We start from the raw sequence: 18,193 nt of genomic DNA, 5'->3' as shown, positions 1-18,193 counted from the left end.
CGTGCCTTCGACTACTGCTATTAATAGTTACTCGAATGAGTATTTTGGGCCTAACTAAGCTAATGATGTTTGATAATTATTCTTATTCACAAAACTTGCCTGGGCCAGGTAACCAAAATAAGCAATGCCACCACATGAATGTGTTTTAGCATGCAAGATGCCAACAGTGGCTGTCATTTTCGCTTCGACTGCTGCCGTTTCACCAACAGCGGTGACAGCTTGACTGCGCTTTGACGTACAGACTGCTAATGGTGCCTTTCAAGCTTGCCCTCGACTACTGCTATGAATAGCCACCCGAATGAGTATTTTGGGCCCTCACTAAGCTAATGATGCTTGATAATTGTTGTCTTATTCGCATTACTTGCCTGGGTCAGATAACCAGGTTAAACAATGCCACCACATGACCTTGCTTTTTCATGCAAGCTGCCAACAGTGGCTCTCATTTTCACGTTGATTGCTGCCGTTTCCCAAACACTGGCGACAGCATGACTGCGCTTTGACGTGTGGACTGGTAATGGCGCCTTTCAAGCATGCCCTCGACTACTGCTGTGAATAGCCAACCGAATGATTATTTTGGGCCTAACTAAGGTAATGATGTTTGATAAGTGTTCTTATTCGCAAAACTTGCCTGGGCCAGGAAACCAAAGTAAGCAATGCCACCACATGAATGTGTTTTTGCATGCAAGCTGCCAACAGTGGCTGTCATTTTAGCATTGATTGATCCCGGTTCACCAACAGTGGTGACAGGTTGACTGCGCTTTGATGTGCAGACTGCTAATGATGCCTTTCAAGCGTGCCTTCGACTACTGCTATTAATAGTTACCCGAATGAGTATTTTGGGCCTAACTAAGCTAATGATGTTTGATAATTATTCTTATTCACAAAACTTGCCTGGGCCAGGTAACCAAAATAAGCAATGCCACCACATGAATGTGTTTTTGCATGCAAGCTGCCAACAGTGGCTGTCATTTTCGCTTCGACTGCTGCCGTTTCACCAACAGCGGTGACAGCTTGACTGCGCTTTGACGTACAGACTGCTAATGGTGCCTTTCAAGCTTGCCCTCGACTACTGCTATGAATAGCCACCCGAATGAGTATTTTGGGCCCTCACTAAGCTAATGATGCTTGATAATTGTTGTCTTATTCGCATTACTTGCCTGGGTCAGATAACCAGGTTAAACAATGCCACCACATGACCTTGATTTTTCATGCAAGCTGCCAACAGTGGCTCTCATTTTCACGTTGATTGCTGCCGTTTCCCAAACACTGGCGACAGCATGACTGCGCTTTGACGTGTGGACTGCTAATGGTGCCTTTCAAGCATGCCCTCGACTACTGCTGTGAATAGCCAACCGAATGATTATTATGGGCCTAACTAAGCTAATGATGTTTGATAAGTGTTCTTATTCGCAAAACTTGCCTGGGCCAGGAAACCAAAGTAAGCTATGCCACCACATGAATGTGTTTTTGCATGCAAGCTGCCAACAGTGGCTGTCATTTTCGCATTGATTGATCCCGGTTCACCAACAGTGGTGACAGCTTGACTGCGCTTTGATGTGCAGACTGCTAATGATGCCTTTCAAGCGTGCCCTCGACTACAGCTATTAATAGTTACCCGAATGAGTATTTTGGGCCTAACTAAGCTAATGATGTTTGATAATTGTTCTTATTCACAAAACTTGCCTGGGCCAGGTAAACAGAATAAGTAATGCCACCACATGAATGTGTTTTTCCATGCAAGCTGCCAACAGTGGCTGTCATTTTCGCGTCGACTGCTGCCGTTTCACCAACAGTGGTGACAGCTTGACTGCGCTTTGACGTACAGACTGCTAATGGTGCCTTTCAAGCATGCCCTCGACTACTGCTGTGAATAGCCACCCGAATGAGTATTTTGGGCCTCACTAAACTAATGATGCTTGATAATTGTTGTCTTATTCGCATTACTTGCCTGTGTGAGATAACCAGTTTAAACAATGCCACCACATGAACTTGCTTTTTCATGCAAGCTGCCAACAGTGGCTGTCATTTTTACGTTGATTGGTGCCGTTGCCCCAACAGTGGCGACAGCATGACTGCGCTTTGACGAGCAGACTGCTAATGGTGCCTTTCAAGCTTGCCCTCGAGTACTTCTATGAATGGCTACCCGAATGGGTATTTTGGGCCTCACTAAGCTAATGATGCTTGATAATTGTTGTCTTATTCGCATTACTTGCTTGGGTCAGATAACCAGGTGAAGCAATGCCACCACATGAACGTGCTTTTTCATGCAAGCTGCCAACAGTGGCTGTCATTTTCGCGTTGATTGCTGCCGTTTCACCAACAGTGGCGACGGCATGACTGCGCGTTGACGTGCAGTCTGCCTTTCAAGCGTGCCCTCGACTACACTCTAAGAAAAGTTTACGCCCTTTGGAGTGCCCCTTCTGCCACACAACAATAATCGTCACCTGCTTTGATGCGTTTCCTTTCTTTAACGCTGCGAGCCCGGTACTTACCAGTAACGAACGGCATGCGCGTTATCAGCATGATAGCATTCCTTACAGGAAATTAGCGGGCGCGGCGTTTTCAAGAAAGGAAACGCATCAACGCAGATGACGATTATTGTTGTGTGGCAGAAGGGGCACTCCGAAGGGTGTAAACATTTCTTAGAGTGTACTGCTATGAATGGCTACCCGAATGAGTATTTTGGGTCTCACTAAGCTAATGATGCTTGATAATTGTTGTCTTCGCATTAGTTGCCTTGGCCAGATAACCAAAATAAACAATGCAAACAGATGAATGTGCTTTCGCGTGCAATCTGCTAAGAGTGGCTGTCAATTTCATGTTGACTACTGCTTTTTCGTGTGAAGCTGGATAATGGCTCCCCGAACGAGCACTTTGGGTCCCACATATTTATTCAGGGTTAGTAATTGTATTTGCATTCAGATTTTCCAGCATTTCAGCACGTTTCCATGCCAATACTTATATTGAGCACGATCTGTGCAGGACGTTGCTTTTTCAGAATTGAGCTTCCATTAAAAAAAATGTGTCACCAAATGAACTGCCTATTTATTTGAGAGGTCACGGGAGAACTCTTGGCTGCGGCGAACCCACCGGCAAAATTCGGGTAGCCCTAATAAGGGATGTTCTTTCGTTAATAAGAAGCTGTTATGCTTCATTGAGTGGCTCAATGCCGGACAGCTGGCAGTCGGAGTCGCTTTCTTCACTATCATCTTCACCCAGCTGGATGATGATAGGTTGGATGTGGTCACTCCCAGATGTGTCAAGCCTGAACTTTGCCTCCAGATCCATCACGTGGTGAATATTCTTCCTCCAGTCTTCCGCCGTTACATGCTTGTTTTTTTTGCCTCAAGACGCCTTCCATCGTGGACATCTTGAAATCTCTGTTGTCCACAGCGATGCCATTTTTCAATTCATTAGTGAAAGGTGAAATAGCGCAATAGGATTAAATTCGCAGTGGTACGGCGGGAGCCTGAGTACAATGCCACCGGCCCTTTCAGCTGCATTGTCTACGATGTAGCTCAGAAAGCGTGGCTTTACAGATGCTACCAACTCAAGCAGCTGCTTTTTAAGCATCCTTTCGCTGTAGGTGATGTTTTTGCTTTTGAGCCACTCCTGTATTTTTTCCCTCTTCCAAACTGTCGTCGGTAATTTCTCTTCTCGCCGGGAGTGGTAAGGTGCATTGTCCAAAACAATGACGCTACCAGCAGGCAAATTCTGCAGAACGTTATTAAACCATCCCTCGAAGCGATTGCCGTCCATTTCTTCGTGGTAGTCGCCCGTTTTTTGGCCTCGGAATATATCTAAGCACCCGTCGACGAAGCCATCCTCGCTGCCGATGTGCGTCACAATCAGGCGCTGGCCTTTCCCAGAAGGTTGTTTCAAACCCGTCGACAGGCCATTTGCTCGAGCATATAGGCATCCGCGCTTCTGCACCACGGTTTCTGTCCACACGATCGACCGAGTGTGTCCCGCCGTCACCCATGTCTCGTCGAGGAAAAAGATCTTTCGACCTTCCGCCCGGTAGCGCTCCACGTCACGAAGGTAGCGATTCCGCCATTCAGCTATGTCATCCCGGTCGGTAAGCAGCGAATTGCGGCTCCTCTACTCGTGCTTGAATCCGATCTCGACAAGCAGACGACGCACAGTATACCCCTTCAGTGATGAGAGATCCATACGCTTCGAGAACTCGTTAGTTATCTTCTCGACCGTCAGTATCTCGTTGCGGCGAAAGAAATCGTGCACACATGACCTCAGCGCGCACAACGTGAAGCTGTCATACTTCGTGCTGCGTCTTCTTTTCTCCGCGTTTCGTGGGTGCTTTCGCGAGGGCGTCGACAGTTTGCCACCCGAAATGTGCGATGCTTTGTCCTCCCTCCTCACCTTGGACACTGTGCTTTCGCTGACACCGAGCTTCTCGGCGACAAACTTGGTCGTGGCCTCCACGCTGTGTTCACGCTCCCTGTTAAGCCAATACGTGTAGCAGTGGAGTATCATATTGCGTGAATAACTGTTCAGGATGTGGCCACTCTTGTTCTTGTGGAGGATTTTTGGTGGTGTGGACATCGAGCCTACACAAGGCTCGTTCGGCAACAAAGAATCGCCTTCCGATGTCACCTCGTTGGGCTCCATGCCGGAAAACTCGCACGGAATGCCTTGCGCGAACTGGCGAGATTTCAGGCTCGCAAAAAAAAAATTGTGACACACAACACCAAAAAAACATAAATTTAATCCTATTTAACACCATGAGTGTTAATACGATGAATGAAGCATTTTTGTACCTTTCCTGCTTCGAGTATTCACGCCCCAGGTTTGTAATGGTTGCGATAAATGCATTGTTTTATATAAGTACATGTCCAATAGCAACTGAGTCATTTTAAGCTAGGAAAACAAGTAGTAAATGTGCCATGTACATGTAAACAAGCGCAAAAGCCATGCAGAACTCCTCTTTCTACTTTTGTCACTTGCAATGAAGTGAAAGAGCAGACGACAGGAAGAGTTGTGGAAGGCACGGGGTTGCTTTTTTGTTGTGATCCGGCATGTGCTGTAGCACATGAGAGCTCTACTAAACCAGTCATCAAAATAGAAAAGTCTTTGTTTATACCGAGAATTGCGCTTTTCAGAAGCACGATTTTGAGCGGGATTATTTTAGTCGCGGAGGCAATCGGCTGTCGCGCTTCGGTCGTCTGGGCGGGGCTAGCCCTCCCTTTTTTCTAAATTTGTATCTGACTATAGTTGCCTCGGGGCCTTACCTCCCACTTGAATTGCTACTTCCGATATTAGCCTAGTTATCGTTTTTTCATTGCCTCTATGTCATCTTCAACCCATGTTCCAAGGCTGCAAATTTGTTCGGGAGCGCCAACCTCAATTGGTCTGCTTTTACCCTTACTACGTCTACGTTGGCCTGTTATCCAGCATATCAAAACTAATAAAAAGACAAGGAACCGTGTACACTAGCAGGTCACGTGCTGTGTATGTTACACACTTGGGCGCTCGCCCTTGACAAGGACAAGGCTCAGTGGGCTGTTAAGATCTGAACTGCACTCGGACAGCCCCAATTCTACGTAAAGCAATATAGTTGGCTTGATAGTTATTCATGATAACGTTAAGTAGCTGCAGATTTGTGACAGATTTGGATAAATGCATCTGGCTGTGGCGTCTGAGATGACCTAAAGGGCTGATCCCGAGTCCAATGCCATGCGACACTCTGCTCTTTCTGTTCTTACAGCACGTGTACCTTCTTGGCGGGTTGAGACACCTCGTTCATAGCAGTCACTGCGAAGATGTCGCAGTACAAAATGTTTATGCGAGGAGTTGTCTTGAAACATTGCGTCCGGCTTTGGGCTTCAGAATTTCGACGTGTGTCAGGCTGCCTCCGGGAACGGCAGACCTTAGCAATGCACCGGGTTTTTCCACATCCCCTGCATTGGGCATCGCGGAACTGACAAAGGGGGCATTCGTGAAGGCCTACACAGCTGGCACAGGAGCCGCTCACCAGTCTCTCGGCGTCCTTTCGCTGACCTGGGCTCGCACGTAACCGAAAAACCTATTCGTAACCTGGAAGATGGCGCTCTCTTTAATCAAGGTTGACCGGTTATGATAAGTTATCAGTTGAATGCAGCGGTTCGGGTCTGTGTAGGGCATGTAGGCCTTTATATACAGCTGCTTGTGCTATACGACTTTAACACGTTTGATTCATGCAGTGCATGTTAGATGGCGTGATGCGCGCTGCTCCTCTATAAACTATGTATGTGGTTCGCAAAGCGGTTGGCAGCACACAAAGCAACTCGGCAGATAGCATAGTTCTTGTCCTTCGGCTGGATTATTGGAAGAGGCGGACATCACTATAGCACGAGAAATCGAAACACGTCTTCAAAAAACACACTAAAAAGCAATACATGGGCCTCATTGCATAAAAGAGTGCTTTGTTAAAAATGTAGGTGGAACAACTTGCATTTTTTATGCCAAGTTGTATGGCATATGTCTCCAAACAGGTTTAATTCTGGAGCTAATTTCCAAGTTGCCATCTAAGCAATGTATGCGAACGAAACCGCACCTACGCAGTTGTCCAGGCAAAGAAGCAGTGTGTCACATGCGCGGATCGCCGCTAATTGATCAAACGACTAGAAGTGCCTGGATCATCATTTCAGGAAAAACATTCGCAACCATGGTCTCCCTCTGGAATGTAAGATGTCTCCACTTAATCTTAATACTAGGTTTCACGGGCTGCTTCATGAGCTTAGTCATCTGGTAAGCAACTAGCGGATACCTATACATTGAAAGGTTTGAATATGGTTTGAGATATGCGAGCGTTCGTTACTTTATTTATTTTGGTATAGTGAATAGTATTGTATGTATGGTGACATATGTTGATCAGAGGCGGCGCCACCAAACCCCTGTTGGGAGAGGGGGAGGGCAGAACATGATTGCTCATTTTTGTTAGGCTGGATTTCCAGCTTCTTTGTCAATTGAGAAAAACCTTGTGAACTCACGAAACATGTTCTATGCTTCATGTGAAACCTGGCAGATTAGAAATATTTACAACAAATCCTCGCTAACTACAATGTATAAGTATAAATACCTTCGTGGCGTGCTTACCCGTAGCCTACTGTGGTCACAAGGTGTATACATGACAACTAATAAGACTCAAGAAGTAGAGAATTTCAATCAGGGACTTTTTTGTTCATGGTTAAAAACACAATATTTCCGATTTTAACAGTTTGTCTCCATACGGTAAAGTGAAAAAAGTTGTCAATGCTTTGAGCGAAATGAGATTTTTTCCTCTTTACCATTCTCCATTAACATTCGCTTGTAGCATCACTAGTGAAGCAAGCATAGGTGGACATATTTTTATGCGCGAGCCAAATGGTCCTAGTTTCTGAATAAAGTAAAGCTGTAATAACGGCTAGTTATGCCACTCCGAGCATGTCTTTATAAGCTCTCTAAGGTGAACGCTTGGATTTGCAGCGTAGTGTGTGTTGTTTCGGCGCCGCACGTCTTGTCAGGGCCCTTATCTGCGCAGGTATGATCTGTTACAAACGCATCCTAGCGTTTGATTATTTTTTATGAAAATTGCAGCCATGGTGTAAGAGCTATAACCCTTAATGAAAAACTACAAAACTTGCTTTTGTATTATACAGAAAAACAATAACCGAATTATCCAATTGAAATAGCATAATAATGCAACAGAACGTCAAAATTATGTTTTAAATATTACCACACTTTTGTAATGTTATTGTAATATTCATGTTGATGTTCGTTCTTTGTAAGTCCTCTGTTGTACCCTTTCCTGCTGTAGCCACCCCGCAATGGTTGCTCACTGGCTATGGTGTTAGGCTGCTGAGCACGAGGTCGCGGGATCGAATCCCGGCCACGGCGGCTGCATTTCGATGGGGGCGAAATGCGAAAACACGCATGTACTTAGATTTAGGTGCACGTTAAAGAACCCCAGGTGGTCGAAATTTCCGGAGTCCTCCACTTCGGCGTGCCTCATAATCCGATAGTGGTTTTCGCACGTAAAACCCCATAATTTTTTTCCTGCTTTAGCCATCTAGGGCTTCGTCATGGAAAATAAATAAATAAATAATATGGTACTCCACGGTGCTGGAGGGAGGAGGCTTGGGAGAACGCGAGAATCAATATTTTGCTCTTGCGGCATTGCTTTTGCTGGTGTACTAGTGTTGCCAACAGCGTCACCCTAGAGTCCTTCTGTGTTCATCAAAAAGGTCAATTGCCGACTCAAGTAAATTAGAAAATACAGGTGGCGTCCAAATTTGTTTTCCGCTCTGACCGCGTTGCATGATCCCTAAAGTACGGATAGTTGCTTCAACCATGCAGGATGGAATAGTTAGGGGACCGTTTCGCGCAATACGATTGAAGCCAAAGCGTATCGGCCCAACACGTGATCGCGACGTCAGAGCTCTCGGCGTATTTAGTGGTCCCACTCTGTAAGATGAGCAAAGAACGAGAGCTTCATAATTGCCCACCGTTAAAGCCCCAAGAGGAAATGTTAGCCCTAAGTACTATGACGGACAACGCTTTGCTACCGTTTGATCATCGCGTAAACTTTGCTCAAAACAGTATGAAATTGACCGATACATGGGAAAGGGGCAGTCTTTTTGTCGTCAGTGGTAGGTGCCTGTCACTAGGGTGCACGTACCATGACGTTTTCCGCTTGGCGCTGCCGCCTTAGTGCTCTTGTACTGCCAGGTTCGCTGTCGACAGGAGGCGATCTGCCCGATATACGTGCCACACGGTCGGCGCTCTGTGCATGTCTCACTCGGCCATGCACCGGAACTTCAGTATCGCTTGCAAATAATACGAGGGTAGTTCAGTAGAGACCGACACGGATATTGTGAAACATTTATTTCTGAATATTAGTCCTAAAAATTTGTGTTCTCCGCTGAGCGCCATGCACTTGTCCCAGTGTTTTTGCCATCCCTGAAAAATATGGGCGAAGCCATTTTTTGTCATTCGCTTGAAAACTGCCGCCAAAGCCTTGACTGCATTCTGGGCCGTACAAGAAGCCTCAGGGGGCCAGGTGAGGAATTGAGTGAGGTGAGGAGAGGTGGGTGAGAAATTGTTGAAGACGCTTTCCGACAGTGAAATTGGACCACAGTGTTTGCAATGTGAGCCCTTGCGCTATCGTGGTGAAATTTCCCATTTCCAAGAAGTTCGGGTATTTCTTGTGAGATATGTTCTCTCTCGAGTGTCTTCGAAAACTTTTGCAGTACTCGGCGTTTACGGTCTGGTTCGCAGGAACTGAATGAGTGTATGCAATTCCATTGTGGTCGAGAAATGCAATCACCATTGACTTCACCGATCTTTGAACTTCAGCCCTCATTGGTCTGGGTTGCCCCTTTTCAACCCTGTGTGATTTGACATTTTGTCTCTAGGTCATAGCAGTATACCCAGGTCTCGTCGGCAGCAACACTGAACAGTGCGGCCTTAGTGCTCTTAATGCCAGTTTCGCCGTCGAAAGGAGGCGATCTATTCGATATGCGTGCCGCGTGGGCCCACTCTGCGTATGTCTCAACTAGCCAGGCGCAACTTCACTATCACTTGCAAATGATACGAGGGTGGTTCCACTGAAACTGACTCTCTGAAACATTTCTGAACATTAGTCATCAAGAGTTCTGCCACCTTCGAAGTATCATCCACTGAGCGCAACGCACTCGTCCCAGCCCTTCACCTTCTTCTAGGCAGCGCGCCCAATCGAGACAGACGTCTACACGGTTTTGTTTGTGGATTAGGGTGAGCAGGCGAGGTATCCACTTCGCACAGACTCTGGACATGCGAAGGTGTTCTTCCAAAATTTTTCTTGTGCTTCCTACTGAAATTTCTAGGGAATGGGCAAGTTCCCTGACAGTAAGGCGTCCAGCAGCTCTACTTCTGCGGCCGCTTTCATGACGATTTTCTCAGAAAAGGCTCTAAGAGGTGCATCATCCCCTCCCTGCCATTCAGGGTCGTCCCCACCCTCTTTGAAGTCTTTAAAGCAGTGGAAACATGTTGCACAAGGGATGACAGCCTCATCGAAGGAGCGAGTCAAATCAGCATCGTTTTGAGGCCATATTGTTAGGCACACAAAACAAAACTTGATCGCATAGGGTTGTTCACGCAAAGTCGCCATCTGTCAAACTATGACGTGCTAGCTCATGTTTGAATGCAGATTACTGCTGCCGCATTAGAGCGAGAGTGATTGACATCTGGTGGAAAATTTTGATGCCACAACGTTTATAATTTATGCGAAGAGATGACACAGCGAGCACACGGTGAAGAGTACAAGATGTAGTTCTTGTTTATTGCACAACCTTCGTATTCTACAATAAAAAAAATCGCCGACCAAGCAAGCCGTACAAATGGTTAAATTGAAACGCGCGGCCCCAGTGTTTATCACTGGTTTAATATCGCCCGGCGGGTGAATAAACGACGGCTTGGTAGGCTGCCTGATCCTCGGGATGCAACTTCTGCTTGCGCACGGCTGTATGAGTCGGTTCTTGTGCCCAGATTGCAGCATCGGCACGGCGTAGAGGAGCTCGTTCCCAGTTCTGCTCGCGGCGTTGCTTATCGGAAGCTGCCTCCTCCACAGCAGTACCATGGCGCGTGGCCTGCCCATTTCGGAGCCGGAGAGAATACTGCGTGCGCGTTCGGGTGCGACGGATAACAACGTCGTCACCACTCGCTCAGCTAATCCAACATCACCTAGATAACAGAAGACCTCTTCACCCCCTTTCATCACGTCATGTTACGTGGCCCGATTTCGGGACATGTAACTTGACGTCATGAATGGGAGTAAACAGGCCTTGTGCTATCTAGGTGGCACGGGCTAATCACGCGACTCTTTTTTGGCACATGGTGTTGCGCTGGATGAGTTTCAGCGTAAAGGCTACCAACAGACAGCCGGACAGACGAATCGGCTAGGCATATCCAGCTTCGCTGTAATACGGAACCCAACTAAGGAAAATAAGAATAATCTAAAGAGAAATTCCAAATATATTATCATCATTACTTACCCACTATTCTGATATACGAAACATTTTGGGCTGCGACCAGTTGCGCGAGTAAAGATTACTATCACATGTCTTACTGTGAAAAGAACAGATTACTGATTACTGAGTGTTTTTTATGTTCGCTGCAGGACGAAGGCCAATCCTTGCGATCTCCAATTACCCCTGTCCTTCGCCAACCGATTCCAACTAGGCGTAGTTGGAATCGGTTGGAATCGGCGTAGATGAGGATGAATCAGAGGCGCACTCATTTCTGCAAAATTGCTTACATTTATTTCTATCATTGGAGGTCCTGCAAATGACGTCGCCCACTGCGTTTAAAAAAATAATAATTTGGGAAGTTTAGCATCCCGCCACAGCAGTGTTTAGAGAGTCTTAGGTGGTAAAAAGGCTTTCCAACCATCCCACACCGTAGTGGGACGGTTGGAAAGCATTTTTACCACCTAAGACTCTCTAACGTTCACCGAAACGGCGGCACACGGGCGTATTTTCATTGTCCATAAGGTTCCGTGCTTTATTTTCTGGAGGAAGAAAATGATCCAGCATTTGCATCAATTTGTCGGTAATGCGACCCGAGGTAGCGTTTAGGACTGGCATCCTCAGTGCACAGAAATGAGTACATCCTGAAGTAGGAACAAAAAAGGGATTATTATTGCGATAACAATTATATGGACACTCCAGGTGCATTCTTGCTGTTGGCGTCACCGTGAGCTTTTGTACAAAGACCAAGGGCGATAACATCGTCGTCGAGCGCCGTATGCTCTATGTGAGAGAGAAATCGTGCGAGGGTGAGCGGGCGAAGGCGGTTTAATCTTGCGTGCGCGAGTGTGAAGCGCGGGCCGGAAGTGTGCTCTCACGTGTCGCGCACGAGGCAAAGGGGTTTGGCGAGGGAGGAGGGGCAATCTCCGGTAGATGCTAGGGTGCCTCGGTGATCTCCTCTCCCACGGCTTCATACAGAGTGCAGATCGGAAGCTGCCTCCTCCACAGGAGTACCATGACGCGTGGCACGCGAAGTGTGCGTTCGTGCGGGCCTCATACTCAAACAATCTGCGATGTTTGTAGAATGCTCGTAGTGCCGTTAACTTCGTATGCGCTGAGCTTTCGACGTTTCGTTCGCGTTGAAGCGAGAGATTCACGAGAGTCAATTCGCTTGCTGCAGCCACGATTCCTCGCTCCAGCATTTTGACAGTGAGTTTCCGCGTTTACGTTATTAGCACGAGCTCCAGATATGTAAGCGCACTTCATGTATGTAGAGCCGTTTAAATGTCTGGGCACGTCAGGAGACATTCACTCCACCAAATGTATCTGTTGGAGTGCGTAGACGAGCGGCCGGACGCGGGACCTAGGGCGTGAAGCCTAACGGCTGGGGACGCACAGCTGCTGCAGAGAAAAGATGTGTGACTTCCACAGGGACCAGACCTAGACTGCGCTTATTTCCACTAGAGGGGAAGGCGTAGTGAAGGCGCTAGCGGTCACCTTGTTTTGAAACCGAAACAAGATGCAACATCGCCTCTCCATTAAAAGAAAGTGAAAGTCTCATTAAGACAAAATGGTAATGCGTATTCCCTCTGGCTAGACAGTTTTGGTGACAGAATATACAAGATATAGAATATATACAGTTACACAATGTATAATGATGTACGAGAATCTGTATAATTAAGTTGGCAATTAAGCGGACAAACGACAATGGAAATACAGCACACTACATGGAGTGATTAGCTTGAAGAGACATCATCATAAGCGCTACTTTCCGGACAGCAGGTACTACTATATTTTACACGTTTAGTGCATGTTGAAGGCAGACGTTATTGTTTCCCGTTTTTTGAACGCTGGAAAGGTAATACTGAAAAAGTGAAAAGGAAGAAGTAAGGTGTAAAAAGAACACTGTATACAAGTGACACAACAATCATTTAACGGCGCTTAAGGAAAAAACGTGTGCGCTCCCAGGTATACACCTCGAATGCTAGGATGGGTGTTTCGTTCTCTCTGAGCCACATTCGTGTGATGGTCAGTGACCGACGAAGACTTAGCACGTTTAAGCAGCAAGATTCAAGAAAGTATCCCACCTCATTTTCAAATGCTATACAATTTGAGTGTCATAGGAGAGACCTTATCTTTTGCTGTAAAGAGCCCAATTGGTATGACTGTATGTGCACATGGCGCGTTTATGCTACGAGAAATCTCCCTTTTTGGAGGATACTATTTACCTAACAAGTATGTAAGGAACGACATTTTTGGCATAAGTGCCGAATTCTCATCGGAGAGCTGAAAGCTGAAGGATCTTAGCAGCAATGCATGAATTTGTAACGTCATGCTGCCACTTATCTGCCTTTGAACAGTCTCTTTTGATTTATATGCGTGAATTTGTAACGTCATGCTGCCACTTATCTGCTTTTCGAACAGTCTCTTTTGATTTATATGATGTTTCACTGGAACACCAGCAGCAATGTCCTTGCAAAAAGATTCGGCGTGTTGTACGTGACTCTGAACTGCTTAGTATTTTTCTTAGTTCTTCACAATCTTAGATACCTCATAAGCTTGCCGATTGTCTTGCGGTTCTTTCTTCATATTGTCGCGTTGTAACGACCGTAAAAAATGAATTCTGACTACTGGGTGCACTTCTGGCCCACAAAACATAGCCCGCAAACACTCAAGCGCAAGGATAGCGGCGAGCAAGTCGGCGATCTTGAGGAATGTGATAGGTGAGTCAAGCAAGTGGGATTTTATACATGACTCGCGGAAAGTTCCAGGTTAATCGCTGGTGACAGTGTGCGTTCCAGAAACCGCTACACACTTGGAAATGCGTATTCCCTCTGGCTGGACAGTTTTGGTGACAGAATATGCAAGATATAGAATCAGAAACATCTGAATAAGTTCGAAATTATGCAGGCCTTGCCTGCACCGAGCGATGACGTTTTGTATTGTTAGCCGGAGAAAAGCGATCACCGGAGCTAGATAAACAAGTAAATGAGTCAATATTCTTCCTTTAGTCCTTTAGTCCCGCTTCACTTACGCATTGTGACGCAGGAGACACATGTGGCTTTTTAGGGTGAATATTGTGCAATAGAAAGTATTAAATTATTTTTTCCCCTCCTCTTTCTCCTCCTTTCCCGTGCAGATGAGACAGGACAAATGGAGCGTAGCACTGAGGCACCGGGAGAGACTGCACCAAGTAACCCAAGTGAGCTTCGCACGCCCAACATCGTGCAGACCACAAGCGAGAAAGAGAAACTTCAGTGAAAAAATCGCCAGTGAGATGAGAGCCAGGCACACTGGCTTTGCTCAAATAAATGCTTTTTTAGAGCGCAGCTCTTTGGCGTCCGTTCCTGGGTTTCGCGTCGTCGTCGGCCTCGTAACCAGCTCCGCCCCCCTTTCATCCCCCCAGCGCTAGCAGCGACCGACTGATACCGCTGGATGCCGCTGACGCCGCTAGAGAGTCAAGATAACGTGACTGCATAGAACACCGTCGCCGCCATGCAGAAAGAGGAGGAAAGGGTCCCCCCCCCCTGTATCGGCATCAGCGGCATCAGTCAGTCGCTGCTATCTCTTCCCTCCTCCCTTTATCGTGTTGTCCGCTTGCTGCGCGCGCTTCTGCCCCCATCGTTTGCCGCTGGGTGTACACGCCGCCCCCCTCCCCCCTCTTCCTGCGAGTCTCCGGTTGTCAAAGCGCCGGCTCGAACTTAATTCCTTTCTTCGCTCCTCCTCCAATGCAACCCCTGTGCGGTGGCAATCAGAGAGCCAGATCGGTGGCGGCGGATCTGTATATGTGCACCGCCCGAGCCGAAATTGCCGCTGCCGTTCGCCCTGTGCGGTGGCAATCAGAGAGCCAGATCGGTGGCGGCGGATCTGTATATGTGCACCGCCCGAGCCGAAATTGCCGCTGCCGTTCGCCACTGCGAAATTATCTGCCAGTTCTTTCTGAGCCATGAGCGAGACGACCGATGGAAGTCCTCCGTCTGCTGCTGCTGCTGCTAAACGAGCTGCCAGAGCAGAGGCCCAGCGCCGTCGCCGTCAGAATCCAGAGGTGCGTGCCACCGAAGCAGAAGCTTACCGTCGCCGCCGTCGAGATGATCCAGGAGTACGGGAAATATAAAAAAAAAATTCTGTGATAGCGCATACATGTGTTGCTCGATTTCTTTGCCTCAATCTATCGAAAAGGTGAAACAGCTTATTTGCTGCGCTCAAATTTCGCATTAGGAAATAACGTAATCGTCGGTAATTTTTTTTACATCCAACATTTTGACATCTTTTTTTCGCCCGAGAATGATTGAGAGACGCACTCATTGCTCCAAAATTGCTTATATTTATTTCTGTGATTGCAGGTCCTTCAAATGACGTCGCCCACAGCGTTTAAAAAATAATACATTCTGAAGTTTAGCATACCGTCACAGCAGTGTTAGAGGGACACCGTAGTGGGATGGTTGGAAATCATTTTTACCACCCAAGATTCTCTAACGTTCACCGAAACGGCGGCACACGAGCGTATTTGTATTGCACATAAGGTTCCGTCCTTTTTTTCTGGAGCAAGAAAATTATCCAGAATTTGCATTAATTTGTTGGTAATGCGACCCGGGGTAGCATTTGAAGTAGGAACAAAAAAGGGATTATTATTGCGATAAAAATTATATGGACACTCCAGGTGCATTTTTGCTGCCGGCGTCGCCGTAAGGTTTTGTACAAAGACCAAGGGCGATAACATCGTCGTCGAGCGCCGTATGCTCTATGTGAGAGAGAAATCGTGCGAGGGTGAGCGGGCGAAGGCGGTTTAATCTTGCGTGCGCGAGTGTGAAGCGCGGGCCGGAAGTGTGCTCTCACGTGTCGCGCACGAGGCAAAGGGGTTTGGCGAGGGAGGAGGGGCAATCTCCGGTGGATGCTAGGGTGCCTCGGTTATCTCCTCTCCCACCGCTTCATACAGAGTGCAGATCGGAAGCTGCCTCCTCCACAGGAGTACCATGACGCGTGGCACGCGAAGTGTGCGTTCGTGCGGGCCTCATACTCAAACAATCTGCGATGTTTGTAGAATGCTCGTAGTGCCGTTAACTTCGTATGCGCTGAGCTTTCGACGTTTCGTTCGCGTTGAAGCGAGAGATTCACGAGAGTCAATTCGCTTGCTGCAGCCACGATTCCTCGCTCCAGCATTTTGACAGTGAGTTTCCGCGTTTACGTTATTAGCACGAGCTCCAGATATGTAAGCGCACTTCATGTATGTAGAGCCGTTTAAATGTCTGGGCACGTCAGGAGACATTCACTCCACCAAATGTATCTGTTGGAGTGCGTAGACGAGCGGCCGGACGCGGGACCTAGGGCGTGAAGCCTAACGGCTGGGGACGCACAGCTGCTGCAGAGAAAAGATGTGTGACTTCCACAGGGACCAGACCTAGACTGCGCTTATTTCCACTAGAGGGGAAGGCGTAGTGTGGCGCTAGCGGTCAACGTGTTTTGAAAGCGAAACAAGATGCAACGTCGCCTCTCCATTAAAAGAAAGTGAAACTCTCCTTAAGAGAAAATGTCATACAGAAAAAATCAGTTTATTACACAGTTACGCAATGTATAATGATGTACGAGAATCTGTATAATTAGGTTGGCAATAAAGCGGACAAACGTTAAGTAACGACAATGTAAATACAGCACGCTACATGGAGTGATTAGCTTGAAGAGAGCTGTTACTCTACATCTCACTTTCCGGACAGCAGGTACTACGATATTTTACACGTTTAGTGCATGTTGAAGGGGAACGTTATTGTTTCCCCTTTTTTTCAACGCTGAAAAGGTAATACTGAAAAACTAAAAAGGAAGAAGTAAGGTGTAGAAAGAACACTGTATACAAGTGACACAACAATCATTTAACGGCGCTTAAGGTGAAAACGTGTGCGCTCCCAGGTATACACCTCGTATGCTAGGATGGGTGGTTCGTTCTCTCTGAGCCACATTCGTGGGATGGTAAGTGACCGAAGAAGACTTAGCACGCTTAAGCAGCAAGATTCAAGAAAGAATGCCACCTCATTTTCAAATGCTATACAATTTGAGCGTCATAGGAGAGACCTTTTCTTTTGGTGTAAATAGCCCAATTGGTATGACTGTATGTGCACATGGCACGTATATGCTACAAGAAATCTCCCATTTTGGAGGATACTATTTACCTAACAAGTATGTAAGGAACGACATTTTTGGCATAAGTGCCGAATTCTCATGGGAGAGTTGAAAACTAAAGAATCTTAGCAGCAATGTATGAATTTGTATGAATTTGTAAGTAGACCTGTAAAATAGAAACGTCTGAAACGAATATTTCCAAGCAAACCAAGACAGAAGCAATCTTGAGTCATAGAACCCGGAGTTTTGCGAGTTGCGTACTCGGACAAGATCCCCTGGACCAAGCTGAGGTACTGAAGGTCAGTATACGTTTGGTCAAGGAGGATTGTTACATGTAGATGAGCTGGAAAGTGTGCCGGTGTCCAGAATTCTTTCAGACGTTGTGAGCTGCGATGGAATGTCGGATGTACCGGGTTCTCGCGACCGAGAACCTGGCCGCGAGGGTGAAACAGCATGTTGTAATGAAAGCAGGAAAACCTGTATCAGTACGAACTGGGAAAAGATGGGGAACTATCAAGTGATTTGAAGTCATTGAAATGAATCCTTTGATGTACGGTTTAAAAAGAATCCTGTAGTGCCAGGTATGCACCAGTTTGGAAGGATTCCAACGCTTGCCATTTTCAAGCTGGAAAGCATTTCGACCTATCCTGCGGTAAATTACCTGACTATTTAGGACCAGACTTTCGCAAGTTGCGTACACGGTTAAGATCTCCTGGACGATGCTGAAGAAATTTTGTTGCTTGACGACGGTCTAAATGCGCTTAGGTATTATCCTGTTTTTTGTATTACTCGTCTTTGCATTTCCTGGTGCAATTTAGGAGAAGCAAATTCTGGGCCACTTGAAGGAATCTTAGGAACATCAATTGGAGTCTTCAGTTGACGACTATGGAGCAGCATGTGGCGTAAACCTGTAAATTGCCAAATATTCTAAGACTGCAAACCTAAGGTCTTGCTGTTCCAAAATAGCAATCTGTAGCGATTCTTTGAGGAAACGATTAAATCTTTCTACCGTGGCATTTGCCTGTGGATAGTAACGAGAAGACAAGAAGTGGTTCATGGCTCCTTCATCAGGAAATTCTGAAATTCCGCAGAAACAAACT

At 46.7% G+C, this 18,193-nt stretch overlaps 1 protein-coding gene across 1 annotated transcript in view; it reads left to right on the top strand.

Annotated features, from left to right (window-relative positions):
- The window catches only part of LOC142592761 (uncharacterized), a 205,765-nt gene extending 191,460 nt beyond the window's left edge, over positions 1–14,305 (top strand). The window contains exon 16 of the mRNA XM_075704421.1: positions 14,122–14,305. Coding sequence (XP_075560536.1) covers positions 14,122–14,243 — 122 coding nt within the window. The 3' untranslated portion in view covers positions 14,244–14,305. The remainder of the gene's footprint in view (positions 1–14,121) is intronic.
- Positions 14,306–18,193: the final 3,888 nt, after the last annotated feature.

Source organism: Dermacentor variabilis, chromosome 9 (assembly GCF_050947875.1).
Source record: "Dermacentor variabilis isolate Ectoservices chromosome 9, ASM5094787v1, whole genome shotgun sequence".
NCBI lineage: Eukaryota > Metazoa > Arthropoda > Arachnida > Ixodida > Ixodidae > Dermacentor > Dermacentor variabilis.
The sequence above is the reverse complement of the archived record's forward strand: the minus strand, read 5'-3'. Positions and strand labels throughout refer to the sequence as shown.